Genomic DNA, 19,444 nt, shown 5'->3' on the forward strand with positions numbered 1-19,444 from the left:
CCCCCGCCCCCCCCGCCGCGCAGAGCCCCGCCCCGCCCCGCCCCGCCGGCCCCGCCCGTGCGCGGTGCGGGGGGGGGGGGAGCGGGACACGGCGGAGGCGGCAGCGGCGGCGGCAGCGCGGCCGCCCCCCCCCCCCCCTCCGGCTCGGCGGAAGGTTTCGCGGGCCCGCCGGGACTACATCGCCCAGAGCGGCCCGCGGGGCGCGCAGCGCGCATGCGCGTCACCTCAAGTGACCCCCCCCCCCACGCCTCCCCTCCCTCCGCCGCAGCCCTGAGGGGGCGGGGCCGCCGTGACGTATAACGTGCGCGACGCGACGCGACGCTCGGGAGCTGCACCGGGGAGGGGGGGGAGAAGGCCCGAGCCTCGGAGACCCCCCTGAGGGCAACGCCAGGCCTCCGGGACTCGGGGACACCGGCCCCGCCAGGCTTCAGGGCCTCAGCGACACCGGCCCCGCCAGGCCTCTGGGCCTCCGGGACACCGGCCCCGCCAGGCCTCAGGGACTCAGCGACACCGCCAGGCCTCAGGGACTCAGCGACACCGCCAGGCCTCCGGGACACCGGCCCCGCCAGGCCTCCGGGACACCGGCCCCGCCAGGCCTCCGGGACACCGCCAGGCCTCAGGGACTCCGGGACACCGGCCCCGCCGCGCCGGGGAGGCCTCCCGGGGTGACGCCGCTTCCCTGAGGAGGGTTCTGGACGGACGGGCTTAGAGCGCTGGCTTGGCCGCCGCACCGGAGGTCCCAGGTGAGGGGCGGGGAGGTTGCCCCGGGGGAGGAGCGGGGCGTCCCGGGGAGGCCCTTGCGGTGGCTGCGCTCACCGGGAGGCCCGCGGCAGGGTTGCTCGGCGGCTGCCCCGGCGGCTTTCAGCCCTCCCGGGTTCCGGGTTTAAGGCTGGAAAGGCGGGTGAGGTGGTGGTGCTGTTCCCGAAGCTCCTCGCGGCCTGGTTTCTTTTTTTTTTCGAGGTGTTTTTCGGGAGAAACGTGCTCCTGTAGAGGTGGGTGCCGCGGGTGCCCTGGCTTTGTTGGCATCTCGCTTCTCTCCTGCTTTCAGCTCCAGCGTTTGCAGCTCACAGGAAGAAGAAAGGCTCTTGTTAAAGCATCCTGCTGATGGCTGCTTGGGGACTGGTTTAGCATTGAAGCCCGTGAGCTGGTGGTTGGCTGGTTATGCTGCTCCAGAAGTGGACAGGTGAGCACGGGAAGGATTCTGCCAGGCCCAGTTAGAGGAGTTTTTGAGTGCTGGGGAGTGGAAACTGCATAATTTGGATACAGACTTCCTTGTTAGTGAGGAAGTGCAGCTGGGAAGTGTGTCCTTAAGGCAGCTGGGGGCTGATTTTGTTGTTAAAGTGTGTTGGTGGTGCACCTGGGGAACTAGTGGGAAGAATGAGCTTTATGAAGAGTTTGGCTCCATTGCCAGGAGGATTTCTAAATTGCATTACAAGCAATCCAAGGAGAAGCTTGGAGCAGCTCTAATCCAGTCATGGTCTGCTCAGAACTGGGAAATCCTGCTCTGCTTCCCTGAAAGAAAGCCCCAGTTGTCAGGGCTGAAAATCCCTGGCTGTTTTGGACAGCTTAGCTTCCAGACTTAAGTATCTTGGAGCTTCCCTGGGGAGTGCCTTCCTGTTGCAGGGGGTGTGCCTTGGGAACAGGCTGCCTTTGCTTGGGGAGGATGTTTGGGTTGAGTCTGGAGCTGATCAATTCACAGAATCACAGACTGGTTTGGGTTAGAAGGGACCTTCAGGATCATCCAGCCTCAACCCCCTGCATGGGCAGGGACACCTCCCACCAGCCCAGGTTGCTCCAAGCCCCATCCAACCTGCCCTTCAACACTGCCAGGGATGGGGCAGCCACAGCTTCCCTGGGCAACCTGGGTCAGGCTCTCACCACCCTCACAGCCAAGAATTTCCTCCTCATGTCTCACCTCAATCTCTCTCTTCTGGTTTCAATCCCTTCCCCCTTGTCCTCTCCCTCCCTGCCCTTGTCCCAAGCCCCTCCCCAGCTTTCCTGGAGCCCCTTCAGGCACTGGAAGCTGCTCTAACGTCTCCCTGGAGCCTTCTCTTCTCCAGGCTGAACACCCCAACTCTCCCAGCCTGGCTCCAGAGCAGAGCTTATCTTGGTTGTGTTGTTGCAGCCCTGAGGTCTGCAGGGAGTGTGAGAGTCTGAGAGTTCTTGTCAGGAGTTTTTCTGGCTTCATTTATCAGCAGCATATTTTATTTAAGTTGTGCCTCCTGTTAGACTAGGAGTCTGGTTCCTCTACTGTTACCTGAAACCCCAGAGAAATCTAATTTATGGTGGCTGCAGTGACCTGAGATGACTGGAGGTGTGATCTTCTGTTTCTAGGCACTGTTCTCCATGAAATTAGACTCAGCTGCCTTCCAAGAACATAATTCCTAGGGCTCTTCCATCACTTCATGTGGGCATCTTTGTAAATGTCCGTTTTCATGCCCAGAAATTTTAAGCTGAGTGTCCTGACCTGATTTTCAGGCTCTGGCCTGATGATAGTAACAGCTTCTCTCTGTGCTAACCATTGTTGTTTGGTGTTTTTTATTTATTTCTTGTTCTTTTGAAGGCAAAAGTGACAGAAATGTGGAAAAAAGGAATGAAATGGATCTGCCAGCTCCCAGTCTGGGGGATAAATACCCACAGTGGATGCTTACTCAAGACCAAGAGGGAGTTTTGGGTGATAAAAAGGTATGTCCTCAGGTAGGGGCAGCTCCATTGGCTGTGGAATAAAACCATTTGGTTTTGTTTAGACCTGCCCCTCTGGTATTTGGAAGGGTTTTGTCCTGTGAACTGTAATTAAATGCAGGTCCTCTTGTGCTGTTTCTGGTTAAATTGGCTTGTTATTTGTATTTCTTTTTTTCCCCCCATTTTCCCATCATGGGTTGGCCAAAGGCTGTGGAAATTTCTTCCTGCCAATCCTGAATTTTTGGTGAGAAAAATAAAAATCTAGGGGAGGTTTTGCTGTGTTGCTCTGCCAATATTGTGGACTGGGATTGATTGGGTTTTTTTTTTTAATCCCTTCAGTTTGAGAGCTCAAGTTGTAGCCTGGTAAGGGTATTTGTCCCAGTATGGTCCCTCTGGCTTCCTTCACTCACACATCTTCTATCTCAGAATGTTTTGCAGCTTGGAGGTATCAGAAGAATTAATTGATTGTCAAAATTAGGCTGGAATTTCTGGTGTTCCAAGAATGTGTCCCTTGGATGTTGCTTTTTCTGCATGTATGAGCAGTTTCAGTGTAACATTTCCCCCTAGAAAGGGGCCTCCCCCTGCAACCTCTGAAGGGGCTTTGACAATTAGAAAACTAATTAATGAGGGAAAAGCAGAAGACTCAGTTCAGCAGTTTTCCTCCTATAAAGGGGGAGCAACAAATTAGCAGCATGGATATTAATTACAAAATGTCAGTGAAGACCAACAAGGCTTTTGTTTGCCTCTCTGCTGTGATGCCCTCCCTCAACCAGCTCCTGCAGGAAGGGTTTTGATTAAACTTTCACCCTTCATTACCTGGAGGGAGATATTTTGTTGTGCAAGCATAAAATGAACAGAATCTCTCTCTGTTGTTTGAACATCTTCTTTCCAGGCCATTTGTTGCTTCTGAAACTGTGTTTAAAGCTGTTTCTGTCACGTGGCTTCTTCAGCTGTTTCTGGGGGACACTTAACCACGTTTGCTGCTCTTGGCATTGCAGCTTGCTTGCATATTTTTCACCAACCTGAAGGTGTTTTTTTTTTCAGGCAGGTGAATGATCAGAAGTTTTGTAGTTCAAGCTGGTTAATCATTAGCTTCTGAAAGCTGCTGGAAGGGGTAAAAAATTCCCAGTTGCACATAAGTCTCTACCTCAGTGCTGCTGTAACAGAAACTTTTAGCCTGACCAGATCTGGATGATTTCAACTGTGACTTAATAAATTATTGTCCATTTTCTTACTTTCTTCCTCAAAGTTCTGAGCTGTGCCTGTGCTACAGCATTTGAAGTAGTGTTGAGGGGCTTTTTGGCACTGCCAAAAATGGATGGTTTTCCCCTGAGCTTGGAAAAGTGATTGTTCCTCTTTGGTGGGAGGAATCCAGACAAACTCAATGGAGCTGGTAAATTCAACCTCCATGATTTCAGGCTGATTTCTGGGAGCTGAGCAAAGAAACTGGAGCAGGTTTTAAGGCAGAGAACGGTGTCATCTCACCCTGCTGGGGGCTGTCCCTGTGTGTGGAGTGTGGCTCTGCTGAGTTGTCCTGGGAGCAGCTGGTGCCAGCCTTGCTGGGATGAGGCCTTAAAGCCACGTGCAGGAGTTGTGTGACATGTCTCTGTGGCCAGGTTGGGGATGGCTGGTGACTGAGCTTCTTCCAAATGTTGTTTGGCAGAAGTCTGCTGCTCAGAGGAGTGTTCTGGAGGATGGGCTGCCCTTCCTAGAGTTCTGTGGCTCCATTGTGTACAGCTATGAAGCTAGTGACTGTTCCCTTCTGTCAGAAGATATCAGGTAACAGCTTTTAGTCTGGTTTTTCCCTCCTGTTTCTTTTGGGGGGTTTCTTTGAGTCCTTTCTGAAATGGACTTGGCTCTTCACTCTGGCCCTTTTTCTGGCTGCTGGGGCATTCCATGTTTCCAGATATCAGCAATACAGCCAGAGAAAACATCTGGTTGTGTTGACTGTCTTATCACATGTGGCAAATGTCTCCCAGAATCCCAGAACTGCCAGGGTTGGGAGGGACCTCTAGGGATCATCTTAGTCCAACTACCACTAAAGCAGGATGGCCCAGAGCACATCCCACAGGGCTGCAGCCAGGGGGGTTTGGAATATCTCCAGAGAAAGGGACTCCACACCCTCCCTGGGCAGCCTGTCCCAGGGCTCTGTCACCCTCACTGGAAAGAAGTTTTCCCCCATATTTCAATGAACTTCCCATGTTCCAGCTTGTGCCCAGTGCCCCTCGTCCTTTCCCTGGGCACTGCTGAGCAGAGTCTGGCTCCATCCTCCCTGCACCCACCCTGAGATACCTACAGGCATTGATAAGGTCTCCCCTCAGCCTTCCCCTCTCCAGGCTGAGCAGCCCCAGCTCCATCAGCCTTTCCTCATCAGGGAGATGCTCCAACTCCCCAGTCCTCTTCATCACCCTCCCCTGGACTCTTTCCAGCAGTTCCCTGTCTCTCCTGAACTGGGGAGCCCAGGACTGGACCCAGTTCTCCAGCTGTGGCCTCCCCAGGGCAGAGTAGAGGGGCAGGATGAGCTCTGGACCTACTGGCCACACTCTTCCTCATGCACCCCAGGATTCCATTGGCCTTCTTGGCAGCAAGGGCACTTTGCTGGCTGGCTGCTTGCAAGCATCAATGGAACCTGTTCCTCATTATGATGAATTATCCCAGTGAAAGGGATCCTTGGGTTTTCCCCTTTGTGCTACTCAGTTAATAATTTCCTGTTTGGTCTTTGTGGGAGGTGACATCACTGACCCTTGCAGGCCCTTCCAGCAGAAGCAGTAAAGGCTGTAAGGAAAGTTTGTTGCCTTTTACAGAATTCCATGAACTTTGGTGGCTTTCTGGTTAAGTATAAGCTGTAAGAAATCAAGTGTATGGAATCACAGACTGGAGAAGGTTGGAAGGGACCTTATAGATCATCAGGATCCAACCTCCCTGCCATGAGCAGGGACACCTCCCACCAGACCAGGCTGCACAAGCCTCATCCAACCTGGCCCTGAACACCTCCAGGGATGGGGCAGCCACAGCTTCCCTGGGCAACCTGGGCCAGCACCTTCCTACCCTCATGGTGAAGAATTTCTTCCTGATGTCTGACCTAAATCTCCCCTCTTTCAGTTTAAAACCATCACCCCTTGTCCTATCACTGCCCTCTCTGGTGCCAAGCCCCTCCCCAGTTTTCCTGGAGCCCCTTCAGGCACTGGAAGGTGCTCTAAGGTCTCCCTGGAGCCTTCTCTTCTCCAGGCTGAACACCCCAACTCTCCCAGCCTGGCTCCACAGCAGAGCTGCTCCAGCCCTCTGATCATCTCTGTGGCCTTTCTCTGGCCCCTCTCCAACAGCTCCATGTCCTTCCTGTGCTGTGGGTTCCAGGGCTGGACACAGCACTGCAGGTGGGGTCTCACCAGAGCAGAGCAGAGGGGCAGAATCCCCTTCCTGGCCCTGTTGACCACACTTCTTTTGATGCAGCCCTGGACAAAATTGCCCCTCTGGGCTCCAGCCCTCACTGGTGGCTCATGTTGAGCTTCTCATCTCCTCCCACCCCCAAGTCCTTCTGCTCAGGGCTGCTCTCCAGCCATTCTCCCCCCCAGCCTGGATTTGTGCCTGGGGTTGCACCAACCCAGGTGCAGGACCCTGCACTTGCCCTTGTTGAAGTTCATGAGGTTGGCACTGGCCCACTTCTCCAGCCTGTCAAGGTCCCTCTGGATGGCCTCCCTTCCCTCCAGTGTGTCAGCTACTCCACACGGCTTGGTTGTGTCAGCAAACTTGCTGAGGAGACACTCCATCCCACTGTCCATGTCTCCAACAAAGGTGTTGAACAGCACTGGTCCCAGTACTGACCCCTGAGGGACACCACTCCTCACCTGCCTCCATTTGGACATTGAGCCATTGACCACAACTCTCTGGGTGGAGCCATCCAGCCAACCTCTTATCCACCGAGTGGTCCATCTGTCAAATCCATGCCTTGTCAGTTTGGAGGCCAGGATGTCATGTGGGACAGTGTCCAACACCTCACACAAATCCAGGTAGATGATGTCAGCTGCTCTGCCACCACCCACCATCTCTGCAGCCTTGTTGTAGAAGGCCAGCAGGTTGGTCAGGCATGACTTGCCCTTAGTGAAGTCATGTAGGCTGTCACCAATCACCTCTTTATTTTCCATGTCCCTTAGACTTTCCAGGAGGATCTGCTCCATGACCTGGCCAGGCACAGAGGTGAGACTGACTGGCCTGTAGTTCCCTGGCTCTTCCTTTTTCCCCTTTTTAAAAATAGGGGCTTTTTTCCCTTCCTGGAGTCTTCCTGTTTGAAGAAAAGGGAGTAAATTAATGAGGCAAATAGATTGTTTCCCCCCATTTTTGCATAGCACAGCTCATATTCCTGGGGAAAAAAAAACAACCTGTATGAAACTTTCAGTGCAGTGGGATAACTAAAGAGCAAGTTTTCAAGGGAATATCAACTCTTGTATCTGGCTGGTTCCTGAGCCTTGCTGTGCTACCATTTGTACTGCAGATCTGCCAAGGCCTGAAGGGTTTCTTGTAGCTTTTGGGCCCAGCAGGGATCTCACCTCCTTCCAGTCTTGATCTTCAGGTGGTGTCTGTGTCCAGTGTGTCTGGGAGGAAAGATGAGCTGGCTGCCATTTCCCATCACCTTCCTGGAAGGTAACTGGGATGGTTTCAATCCTGGGAGAAGAGCAGCTAAATGTGAAGGACCCCCTTTTCTTTTCAGGCAGAGTTTACCAGAGGGGGCTGCTGTTGGCTTTGATATTGAGTGGCCACCATCCTATACCAGAGGAAAAATGGCAAAAATAGCTGTGATCCAAATCTGTGTGGCTGAGGAGAAGTGTTACTTGTTCCACGTCTCTTCCATGTCAGGTACTGTACCTCCTCTCTTATTACTGGTTCCTCAAAGTCTGAAACTTAAGCCTTGAGCAATAGCTGCTGTTTCCTGCTGGATAATAAAAATCCTTCCTCCTCCTCCCCTTCCCTGTCTATAATCAAGGGATTTATTGCCTATGTATGTCAGGAGGACCTCAGCCCAGGACTGTGAGCTGGCTTAACAGCACTTGAGGTTCTCACCAGGGCAGTAGGATCTTGCATGAGGGTTATTTTTCTCTGTGGATAAGAATATTTTAATTCAGCTTTAAAGAATTAATTTGCTGCTCACATGATGAGCTTTCCATTCAGTGTCAGAATAGACACTGGATCTGAACTTAGCAGGCTGTGTTTCTTTTTAATTTGCCTTCAGTTAAGGAAAACAACAACAAACACCTCAAAAAAACCCACAAACCTGGCATGTTTTGTCCCCAGGACTTGCATTTGATGGCATTTGGTTTTCAGGAAGAATGCTGAATACCTGGTGTGGTGCAGTTGTGGGGAGAGGAGCTCAGCAGAATCTGAATTCATTATGGTTGTGAAGAAAAGCTTCCAAAGGAGACGGGGGGGGAAATAGGAATGAGGGAAGGAGGCTGCAGTTTTATAACCTTTGGTTTGAATGTTAGATTGAAACTATGCCTGTGAGATGTCTCTGATTTCCCTGGGGTGCCCGTGTGTGGAGGTATAATGGCTATAATTTTAATGTTGGTGTTCAATCCTTTGTCATTTATAGCAAATGGGGTGGAAAATTTAATTGCTGGAGGCCATTCAATCTGGAAAGCATCAAGGTGCCAGTGCACAAAAGAGAGAGACTGGAGGAAAGGAAGGGGAGTCATAAGGAGCTGAAATGCTTTTGTTTCTGAAAGAAGATGCTTATTGTGTTGGTGCTGAGGCTGGTGGCGTGTGGGCTACTGGGTGTTAGAGCAGGAGATGGGGTTTCCTCCTGCATAATTGCCTAAAATTTCTGGTCTTGCTCAGGGGAGATGCACTCTGAGCTGAGTGAGATGTCAGCTTTTATGCAGGAGCTGCTTATTATGCAGAATACATTTGATCTACAGAAACGTAGATGTTGGCAGAACCAGCCAGTTGGGTAAGACTTAAGCCTTCTTGTTCCAAAAAAGCCAAGTTTGCTTCTGCAGGAGGAAGAGTGGAGGGTTCTTGGACTGTGTACAGAGGACAAAAATGCCATCTATTTATCAGGAAGTTTTCTGATCATTTTCTGTTTCTCTTCCCCCGCCCCCCCCCTCACCAACTTGTAAGAAAATGAGGCCTGTTTCTCAGATTCTAGGCTATGTTTAGTCTTGAACTTCTACTTTTTTAGCTATTACAGCCACTTTTACAGAAATGAGAGGTGGTGGAAATGGAGCACAGGTCCTCCACTGGCAAGTCCTCATCCTTGAAGGTTTTCATGATGCTATCCTTAGGTGAAAATCCCCTGTTCAGTAAGTCAGCTGCATATGTTGCAGGCTTTTCTTCAGCTCAGTTGTATTTACAGAGGAGTTTACCTGTTGTGTGGTGGCTGAGGTTCTTTGGCAACCTTTTCCTTGGGCTACAAATCACAGCACCAAGGCTACTGCAGCTCGTGGGTGGTTTTGAACAGCCTTTTTTAATGCTTAGAATTGGACCTGCAGCCTCTCAGCTGATTGTGGCTAGGATGTCAGTGGTAGCCATGAAAGCATGGAGATAGTTGTGTAAAAATGCAGTCAGTGATGCCCTGTGCTTCTTGAATGATATAAATACATATTCCAGGAGTGGAAAAGGTGAAGTTTGAGATCAGAACAAAGCCAGATACTAAGTACTATGTGTTTGTGCAAAATACTGAGTGTCTGTAGGTACTAGAGTTACACTGGGGCATTAATTCCAGGTATCCAGCTGTGGGTTCCTGAAGGTATGTATTTAAATAAGATGCTCTGAATTTTAAATGGCAAGAAAACCAGAGGGGAGGAGAAGGCAGCTCTAGTCCAAGGGTGAAGTGTCCATGGCTGTTCCCTCCTGTAGAAACCCAGCTGTGAAAGGTGCCTGCTTTTATTCAGCCCTGTAAACTTGAAAATACCCTTTGACCCAGGATTGCTGTGCCATCAGGTGGGAATTAATCAAAATACAACATCTGTACCTCCTGGAGTGTTTGTTCTTACCAGGCTGACTTGTCTAGGCTTGGCAAAGGATCTGGTTGGCAAATTCCCTTCTCCACGTGTGATTGTGGGACCAGCCCAGCACTGAGCACCATGTGCCTCCACAGAAGCTGTTTTCCTGGTGCTTCCCTGTGCTTACTCTTTAAGCTGTGTCCTGGGTATGGGAAACAGCAAGAACTTGGAAGGAATGATGTGGAAAATGGTGAAATAATGTTGCATTTGGTTTCATGAGTAACCAATTCTGACAAAACCATCTTTTCCAGCCACAGGTTGCCTTTGTGGTGTGGTTTAATGATGAGTGAGATGAATGAAGTAAGGGTTAATGTTTGGACTTGGCTTGTTTTCAGATGGGAAATGAATTTGCATCTTTCAAAGATTGCCTTCATGCTCCTCTGCAGATGAGACGTGACAACCAGTTGGTGTTGCTGGTCATTCTGGAGTGCACAGGGTCACATCAGCAGGGCAGCTTTGGGGGCTTTTCCTCTAAAAACCCAGGGGTTTGTGTCTTTTCCGTTAGCCTTTCTGGCATCTTCCAGTGTCTAGTTTCTCATGTTTGGGCTTAATCTATTTTAGGTTTTCCCAAGGGACTCAAAAGGCTGCTGGAAGATGAAGCAATTAAAAAGGTTGGCGTAGGAACTGAGGGAGATCAATGGAAGCTGATGAGTGACTTTGAAATCAGACTGAAGAGCTTTGTGGAGCTGGCTGACGTTGCTAATGAGAAAGTAAAGCTTCAAACCTTTTTGTTGTGGGAGGGAATCTGGTTACTGTGCTGTACAAAAGGAGGCCTCCTTCTCTTCACAGGAGTGAAATTCTGCTAGTAAGGGGATGCTGTGGAATAAAGCAGAGATGTTTTTGTAACTTGAAAGCCCCTCCCTGTTGGAGGTGTTTGCCACGTGAGCTGGAGCTGTGGAAGTCCCTTTGTTTCCGTGACTGATGTTGGTGTTGCCTCTGCTCTCGTGGTGTTGCATTTGGCACAACCTGAGCTCCAGTTCAGTTGGGTTTTGGTTAGATACCATTTGATTATCTGTGCCATATTCACAGAAGGATGGAATGTTTTGAGTTGGGAGGGACCTTCAAAATCATCTAGATCCAACCTCCCTGCATGGGCAGGGACATCTCCCACCAGCCCAGGTTGCTCCAAGCCCCATCCAACCTGCCCTTCAACACTTCCAGGGAAGAGAGCAAAAGCCTCATTACCTTCCAAATCCTGCCATTCTTATTTCTAGCTTTTCTGCCTTTTGGGTCTGCAAGGCTTTTCCTTACCTGTGCTCAATCTCTTCCTGCACTTCCTTCCTTCTGTGCATGTTTTAAATTTGTTGGGCAGGATAACAGCAACAATTAATTGTATGCCCAGAATCCATGCTGCTTACACCTTTGTGCTTGATCTACCCTGTGTAATTAAGTCACAGTGGGGGAGAGAGGAACGTGTTGTGTCATCAGCATTTGGGGCAGTGCTACCCATGTGAGCCACCTTCAAGCTTCAGTTCCTGGTGGGGTGGAAATTGTGCAAATTAAACGGTTCTGCTGAAGCAATAGAAGGAGCTATTTTGTTTCAGACTTTTCTCAGTTCACACCCCCCTCCCTTGATTTCATCCCAGGATCTGACCCCAAGCTAACTTGTGATGAAGACAGGCAATGTGATCTCTGATAGCAGCTCTCAAGTCTTCTGCTAAGGAGAAAACAAACAAAAACAAACTTTAAAGTGAAGCTTGAGAGAAGAAAGAATAGGGTGTATATCATGGCACAGTGTGGGGGAGGGGGGCTGGGGAACCTAAAATGAACAGCTGGTAGGTTTTTGAGACCAGATTGAAGGGGGTGAGCTGCTGCTGCTGTTGTTGGGCTCAACAGTTCTGCATGTTTTGCAAGTGCTTGTCAGTTGGAATTAGCTGAAGGCTTTTGCCTTGTGAGCCCTGGATCCTTGGAGTCTGAAGGAAAGCTTCCCAAACTTGCTCTTCAGACAATAGCTTGTAGCAGCTGTGACTGATGAGTAGGATTCCAAAAGCAATTGAAACCAGCAGTGTGGTGGGGTGGCTTCTAGAGGTTTCTGCTGAACTGCTTCCCAGCACCCTGACTGGTGCTGAGCCTGGGCTGGAGCTGAGCTCATCTGCTTGCAATTCATCTGAGACTTGCAGAAGATGACACAGGACTTAAAGGCAGACTTTTAATATTCCTGTGTTGATATTCACATAAATTCCTGGTGTTTAATATTGAGTTTCTCGAGTTAAAAAGACAAGAGAAGAATCCTGGGGGGAAAAAGGAGTTGCTGTTTAAGTCTCATTTTATTCAACCTGGAGACATACATTGTCAGGTTTTGGTAGTGTGACAATACCCCCTCACATGGAATGGACTCACCTGGTCCTAATGCCATCTCTCCAGCTTGGCAATGCAGGAATGTCCTCTTAACAGTTCCAGGGCAGGGAAGTAGAGCTGTTGAATGGCTGAACTACCTTCTCACATCATGAGAGCAGAATCTGGCCTGGAGAACAGTCACTGCTTTGAGCAACTGGTTTGTTCTGCCAAACCCCAAATTCTCCCCTTCTCAGGAGGGACTAAGTACACTTTGCCCCTTCAAGCAATACGTTCTGCCAGGTCCAGTTGCTTTCCCCTTTAAACAAGTCCTCTGTTTTTTGTTGTATATGTTTTTGTGTTGTTTTTTTTTTCCCCTGCAGCTGAAATGCAAGGAGACCTGGAGTCTAAATGGCCTGGTGAAGCACCTTTTTGGCAAGCAGCTCTTGAAGGATAAGTCCATCCGCTGCAGTAACTGGGAAGAGTTTCCACTCAATGAGAAGCAGAAGCTGTATGCAGCCACAGATGCCTATGTAGGTACCAGAAGCAATGACTATTCCAGCCCTATCAAGAAATTCCTTCTCTGGTGTGCTGTTCCCTGCTGGTTTTAATGCCTTTCTGCTGCAGAATGTAAGGAAGGTAGGGAGACTTTGAGGTCTTTTCTGGATGTGGAGTGCTGCGAGGTGGAAATGGCACCAAGTAGGTTGCTGGCCAGTTCCTGGTCTCTCTGAAGTTTTTGAACCTCAGTGTTCATCCAGAACTTCATGGCATCTTCTCTGTTGGAGGTGGTACTGCTTGTGCCTGGCCCTTGTTGGTGAGATCACTTGAAGAGGATATTGTGGTGAGCATTTTGGGTAGAAAATGTAATATATAAGGGGAAAAAAAAACCCATTTCATGGCACCCTTGAGGCTCCTGTCAGGTCCTCACCTCCTAAATGTTTCTATGTTGCAAGATTTGCCTTTTTAGTGAAGTCTATTCACAGGGCAGAGCTCCTGGAAGTTCTGCTGGGCTCCAGGTGTGCCAGGTACCACAGGCACCAACAAGTATGTCTGAGGAGTGTCTGCTTGGGCTCACTTCAGGTTGTTGCCTCAGGGAAGTGAGTTTTGAATGGAGCAATTAAGTGAATTTTACAGCTGTCTGTGAGGAGTAAGCTGGAGTTCTTGCAGTGTGATCATCCCCTGTAGGTGTAAAATGGCTGATGGGTATTTAAATACAATAATCACTGGGGGAAGAGTGGGTGCTTGTTTTTTGCTTCCTGTGTCTGCTCTTCTGGGTGAGTTTTCTGCTGGGTTTTTTTGGTCATTCTCCTTAACCTGTATGTTCTAATTAAAAAAGATGTGGTAAATACAGTGTGGGAGGTAGCTCTGAAGGAACACAACCTTCTCCAGTGGTTAATGCAGCAGAGTCACAATGTGGAGTAACTGAAAAGAGTCATTTGGTTGCATGGGATTTTTTGCAGCTCAGTGGGAGTCTCTGCTTTTTCACCATGTTAAGGGTGTAGTTTTCCTGCCATTCCATGAAGGGCTTTGCCAAGATGTTGCTGGGTGCTGCCTGGGAGAAAAATGATTCTTCATGGCAGGAAAGTAAAAATCCCTTCAGGATTATATTTCTGTAACAAGGGTAGGTGGAAAAAGGGCATAGGGGCAGTGGGCTGTGTTTACTCAGGAAACCTTGCATGTTCTAGTTCATTACAAAGTGAAACTGGAGGGGTTAGCACCTGTGAAGCCCCAAAGTAGGAAGGAAAGGAGCTTTTCTTTTGGGGCAGATGTTGCAGCTTTTCCCAGGTGATCCCTCTTTCTTGCTCTGCTCACCTGGCTTGCCTTTTGGGGCCTCCCAGGAAACCAGTGAGGGAGTCACTTGTTTCTCTTTCTTCCCTCTTTCAGGTGCTTTGAATGTGTGTAGGCTAATTAGCACAATGCCAGCCTTAGGCTGCATTTTCCTGGTAGAGCTTCTTATTCATCTCAAGGGAAACACTGAGCACACAGAGTCTATCTTGGGAGGTTCACAGCTGATCTCTTGGAGGGCACAAGATCTGAATGAGGTGGAGCAGATGGTGAGATTGGGAGCAGAGTACCTGGAGCTTTCTCTTTTGCAGCTGACTTCCTAAGATAACCCTGCTGGGATCTATAGGAGAGTATCCACTAGGATCTGGAAGCATTGCCTCCTGTAGAACAGGACCTGGTGGTGATGAGCAGTGCAGGAAGGCAGAACATTGACCGTGGGATGGCATGAGCCAGCAGCTCAGAGTTGAATGTCCACCATGTGTTTGTGCCATGGTTTGCTGAGTTAATGATGGTTTTTGCTCAGTCTCTAAGATATTGTTTCTCTCTAGGGTACTGAGTACTATTTTTTTTTCCCCTTTCTTTTCCAGGCTGGCTTCCTAATTTATCAAAAATTGAAAAATATGAATGACAGTGACCAGAAACTCTTTTGTGTAAGAGGTAGGTGAAACCTTCAAGCATAAGGAAGGCATTTAATGTACAATGGAATATTCTGTTCCCCAACAGGGTTTTTCATAGCATCTTTGTGTCAGGATTGTCTGGCTTCTTGGTGATGAGGGCTGGTTTCCAGAGAGAGCAGACTGAAAAAGATGTTAAGGTGACCTGGGTTATGTACTGGGTAACTCCCTGATGTAAGAATGCAGTCTTGATATGGTGCTTGTTTCTGCTGTCTGCAGAGATGGTAATAATTCCTGCTGTCCTTCCAGCTTGTTTCTGGAAACACTTCAGTGAGTTAATATCAATACTGCTGATGCAGGGACAAAAATCTCATTGAAATAGTAAGAGCAGCAAAAAAAAACCCACAACATATTGTGAAGTAATGCTTTGCTTGAGGCCTATAAATCAGACCCACACTTGTTAGAGCAGCTTAGCATTATATTCTTGGTTAGAAAAGGGTTCTGAAGTCTGAAATTTTGTTCAGTGCTGTGCTTCAGAAGGAAATTGAAATATTGCATGGAGCTTATGGCTGAAAAAGAGGCAGGGGGGAGCTTGTTTCTTTTGTGTACTGGCTGAAATTTAAGTTCTCTATCCGAGGCAGAAGAAATGGCACCTCTTAATGAGGTGGAATTTCTTGGCTTTGGTTTAGTCAGCAGATGTGTTGGCAGTTCTCTTCTGGAAGCTGGAGGGTGTGCTGGGGAAGGATCACACTGTTGTGGCCCTGTTCTGGACCCTGCTTGCCCAGAGCACGTGCAATGGGCTGCTGGTAGAGATGTGATGCTGAGGGAGGTGGAAGCTTGGCCTGACTCTGTGCACCTGATTTCAGAGCACTGGGAAAAGCTGTCTGATTAGCCATGGATCTTGTAGGAATGCAGTGGCTTGAATGGAGCTTAACTGTGTAGAGATGAAAGCACAAAAACAGGCTGGGGGGAGAATGGATTGAGAACAGCCCTGAGGAGAAGGACTCGGGGGTGATGTTGGACGAGAAGCTCAACATGAGCCGGCACCGTGCGCTGGAGCCCAGAAACCAACCCTGTCCTGGGCTGCAGCAAAAGCAGCTTGGGCAGCAGGGCCAGGGAGGGGATTCTGCCCCTCTGCTCTGGTGAGACCCCACCTGCAGTGCTGTGCCCAGCTCTGGAGCCCTCAGCACAGGAAGGACATGGAGCTGTTGGAGAGGGTCCAGAGGAGGGCACAAAGATGATCCTTGGGCTGGAGCAGCTCTGCTCTGGAGCCAGGCTGGGAGAGTTGGGGTGTTCAGCCTGGAGAAGAGAAGGCTCCAGGGAGACCTTAGAGCACCTTCCAGTGCCTGAAGGGGCTCCAGGAAAGCTGGGGAGGGGCTTGGGACAAGGGCAGGGAGGGAGAGGACAAGGGGGAAGGGATTAAAACCAGAAGAGGGAGATTTAGGTGAGAGATGAGGAGGAAATTCTGGAGTGTGAGGGTGGTGAGACCCTGGCCCAGGCTGCCCAGGGAAGCTGTGGCTGCCCCATCCCTGGCAGTGTTGAAGGGCAGGTTGGATGGGGCTTGGAGCAGCCTGGTCTGGTGGGAGGTGTCCCTGCCCATGCAGGGGGGTTGGGACTAGATGATCTTGAAGGTCCCTTCCCACCCAAGCCATTCTGTGATTCTCTGATTTGTTAGCCCTCAGTTACTGTGCAGTAACTCTGGTGCCTCTTACAGATGACACGAGCTCAGAGGGTGTGAAGGAGCACTTGACTTTCCTGGCTGAAGACATGAAGCACCTGGCTTCTCTCATTCCTGACTCTTCTGGACAACATGGACAGTTGCAGAGGTTAGACTTTTGCCAACCTGTCTCTTACCTTACCTGTGAGAGCAGGGTTTTGTTGCTGATCCCTGAGGTGCCATGCAACAAGACACAGGTGTGTGAACAGCTCTCTCTGTTGTCTGTGCCTCCTTTTCCAAGGAAGGAAAGCAGAGTCCACTTAATGAGAAGACTGTGTCTTTACAGGCAGGAACACAGGTTCTCACTGCTCTAATTGCGGTGGGTTTGGCACTGAAGTTGGCTGCATGTTTCTTCTTGCAGTCTTCTTCCACAAAGAAGGGGGAAACCCAGGGTGGTTGTGAATGTCCCACTCCTGGAAGTGTTGAAGGGCAGGTTGGGTGGGGTTTGGAGCAACCTGGTCTGGTGGGAGGTGTCCCTGCCCATGCAGGGGAGATGGATGTATATGATCTTGAAGGTCCCTTCCAACACAAACCAGTCTGATTCTATGAAATATTCACAACTCTTGGAGGGCTAGAAGTCTGGAGAGTTGGTACAGGTGTGGGGACAATGCTGCAAAGAGAGGTTTTAGAGAGTCTTTTATAGGTTTTACTTCAGTGTAAAGAAATGCAGTTTTCTTCTCCCACAAGTGGAATGCCAATAGCACATGAGTGATGAGGCTTTATATGTGAATTTTTGGACAAACTCCCTGAAGAAACAGGTTAGAGTCCTCAGCTCTGCTTGTGGCTAAGTTGGGTGTAGTCACTGCATTTTGGTGTAACTTTCTTGTTTTGCCTTCTAGGGCTGCAGAAATACTAGCTGAAATATCAGAGAATGTAAAGGCCTTGAAAAGCACACTGCTTGGTTCAGACTCTCCATCTGCAGCAGAGAGGAGCTGTGGTGCCCCTCCAACAAATCTGGAAGCAGAGTCAGCAAATGCTGAAGCAGAAAAAGTTGACCCTCCTGAGTTTTCTAAAGAGCTTGAAGGTGACTTCAACATCTGCTCTGATGCTACAATAGCTGCCCTCTGGGAGGGAGATGGTAATGAGGAGGCAGAGGGAGGTAACACTGTTGTGGAAGATGGGGCTGTTGCAGCCAGCTCTGAGGACAAAGCAGGCAGAGATGACTTCATGTCACTGGACATAACAGAGCAAGAACTTCAGATCTTGGAATGTCAGGCTGCAAAGGAGCTGGACAACGAAGCTGCACCTGAGGTAATGAGAAGTCCTTGTTAATCTTGCACACTCAGCAGAGGAAATGACCTCCTGAACTTCCCCCAGGATTTCAAAAAGTCCTGTTCCTGAGAGAGCCTTAAGGTGGGCTGGGAGAAGGGCAGAGAGTCTGGCAGGTATTGGTGGAACTAGTCAAGCCCTGAGCTGCTCTTCAGCCATGCTCTGAACACAAAAACTCAAGATGGTCTAATCAATTTTCCCCTTTTGGTTGATGATGTTATTAAAGAAGTTCCTGTGCACAGGGACTAATTCTGCAGTCGAGCATCTCCAGATTGGTTATGAATAAAAAGCAGATCTTCCAAAGGATCTGTAAATAGCAGTCTTGCTGAATATGGATTGATTCCTCTTAAATCATGGTAGGGAGGGGATTCTGCCCCTCTGCTCTGGTGAGACCCCACCTGCAGTGCTGTGTCCAGCTCTGGAGCCCTCAGCACAGGAAGGACATGGAGCTGTTGGAGAGGGGCCAGAGGAGGCTACAAAGATGGTCCAAGGGCTGGAGCAGCTCTGCTCTGGGGACAGACTGGGAGAGTTGGGGTGTTCAGCCTGGAGAAGAGAAGGCTCCAGGGAGACCTGAGAGCACCTTCCAGTGCCTGAAGGGGCTCCAGGAAAGCTGGGGAGGGGCTTGGGACAAGGGCAGGGAGGGAGAGGACAAGGGGGGATGGATTAAAACTGGAAGAGGGGAGATTTAGATGAGACATCAGGAAGAAATTCTTCACCATGAGGGTAGGAAGGTGCTGGAACAGGTTGCTCAGGGAAGCTGTGTCTGCCCCATCCCTGGAGGTGTTCAGGGCCAGGCTGGATGAGGCTTGTGCAGCCTGGTCTGGTGGGAGGTGTCCCTGCCCACGCAGGGGGGTTGGATCCTGATGATCATTAAGGCCCCTTCCATCCCAAACCATTTTATGGTTCTAATTTCTTTCTTTCTACTGGTTTTGTCTGTTCCTACAGGGCCTTGTTAGATTCTCATCTCTCAGATAACTAACCTCACCACCCAGCTCTGAAACCTGCTGTCTGACACCTGTTGTTTAGACTCATGTGGGGAAGAAAAGAGCAGTTTCCCACATCTGCCTATTAAAAAAAAGCTATTTTTGGGGAAAAGTAAAAGCCTACCTAGAAACAGGCTGTAGGTTGTCCAGAGGTCGAGTGGTTGTAGACAGAGAATGTTGTTGATAGAAGGCTTTTTTGTTTCCTTAGGAGGCCTGTTCCACAGACAACGAACAGAATATTTCCTCTGTCATTGAAAGTGATGAAGAACTGGAAATGGAGATGCTCAAAGTGAGTTCCTCAGGGATTTACCTTTGGTTTTGTAATGATGATGCTCTTGGGTCACAGGTGCTGATGGACCAGGCCTGTGGGTCAGTTGCTTCATCGCTGTTTCACAGGCTTCAAGTGGTTTTACTGCTGTGACTTTTATTGCCTGAAAAGAAGGTTTAAATGTTGAGTCTTGCTCTTCTTTGCCCTGACTTTTTTCTTCCTGATCCCTCAGAGCTGAGTAGATTCAGTCAAATGCTGATTTCCAGCAGAGCAGTCACAGGTGTTTGGATGCTTGTTACCCATGAGAGGGTTAAGGCTGTTGCTGATGCCTGAGTAGGAAGCAAGACTCCAAGGTCTGGGGAAAAAAAAAGATGGATTTTCTTCCAAGGAAGGACCAGGTCCCTTCAGGATGGTTCTCTGTGCTTCATGTCAATCTTCTATAAATGCAGTTTGAGTCTAAAAAGCTATCTTGAGTAGAGGGGGTTTAGTCTTGCTCTGAGCACCATGTTTTGGGAACAAGGAATGACACTGAGATCCCATCCCTCCTGGTTCTTGTCAGCCCCTTTCACTTCTCAGTGAAACTTGTGCCTTCATCTAGTTGCAAGTGGGGAAAAAAACCCACAACAAACAACCAACATCCCCAACCATTGGTTGCATAAAGTAAGATTTTCATGTCTTAAAATGTCTAGGACCTTTTTGCAAAGGAGAAACAAAAGCTGTTGTAATGGTATCCAGGGAATGGAATTTGAATTTGATCAAGTAGTTTGACCTGGGCCTTTTTTGGTGCCATAAGTAGATCAAAACTCATGTGTCCCTATGTCATGTTACCTCAGAGGTGCACTCTATCATCTATCATG

The 19,444-nt window shown here is 49.4% G+C and overlaps 1 protein-coding gene across 9 annotated transcripts in view; it reads left to right on the forward strand.

The window, feature by feature from the left end:
• Window positions 1-587: 587 nt before the first annotated feature.
• Window positions 588-19,444, forward strand: part of WRN (WRN RecQ like helicase) — a 128,795-nt gene continuing 109,938 nt past the window's right edge. For 8 of the 9 annotated variants that reach the window (XM_051619461.1, XM_051619467.1, XM_051619462.1 and 5 more), the window contains exons 1-11: window positions 588-743; window positions 1,049-1,183; window positions 2,564-2,685; window positions 4,346-4,461; window positions 7,388-7,533; window positions 10,239-10,387; window positions 12,335-12,484; window positions 14,324-14,393; window positions 16,065-16,176; window positions 16,907-17,318; window positions 18,528-18,608. In XM_051619461.1, coding sequence (XP_051475421.1) covers window positions 1,162-1,183; window positions 2,564-2,685; window positions 4,346-4,461; window positions 7,388-7,533; window positions 10,239-10,387; window positions 12,335-12,484; window positions 14,324-14,393; window positions 16,065-16,176; window positions 16,907-17,318; window positions 18,528-18,608 — 1,380 coding nt within the window. In that variant the 5' untranslated portion in view covers window positions 588-743; window positions 1,049-1,161. Of the gene's footprint in view, window positions 744-1,048; window positions 1,184-2,563; window positions 2,686-4,345; window positions 4,462-7,387; window positions 7,534-10,238; window positions 10,388-12,334; window positions 12,485-14,323; window positions 14,394-16,064; window positions 16,177-16,906; window positions 17,319-18,527; window positions 18,609-19,444 lie in introns of those variants that run through there. The other variant, XM_051619464.1, reaches the window with a different exon arrangement.

Source organism: Apus apus, chromosome 4, assembly GCF_020740795.1.
Source record: "Apus apus isolate bApuApu2 chromosome 4, bApuApu2.pri.cur, whole genome shotgun sequence".
NCBI classification, from domain to species: domain Eukaryota; kingdom Metazoa; phylum Chordata; class Aves; order Apodiformes; family Apodidae; genus Apus; species Apus apus.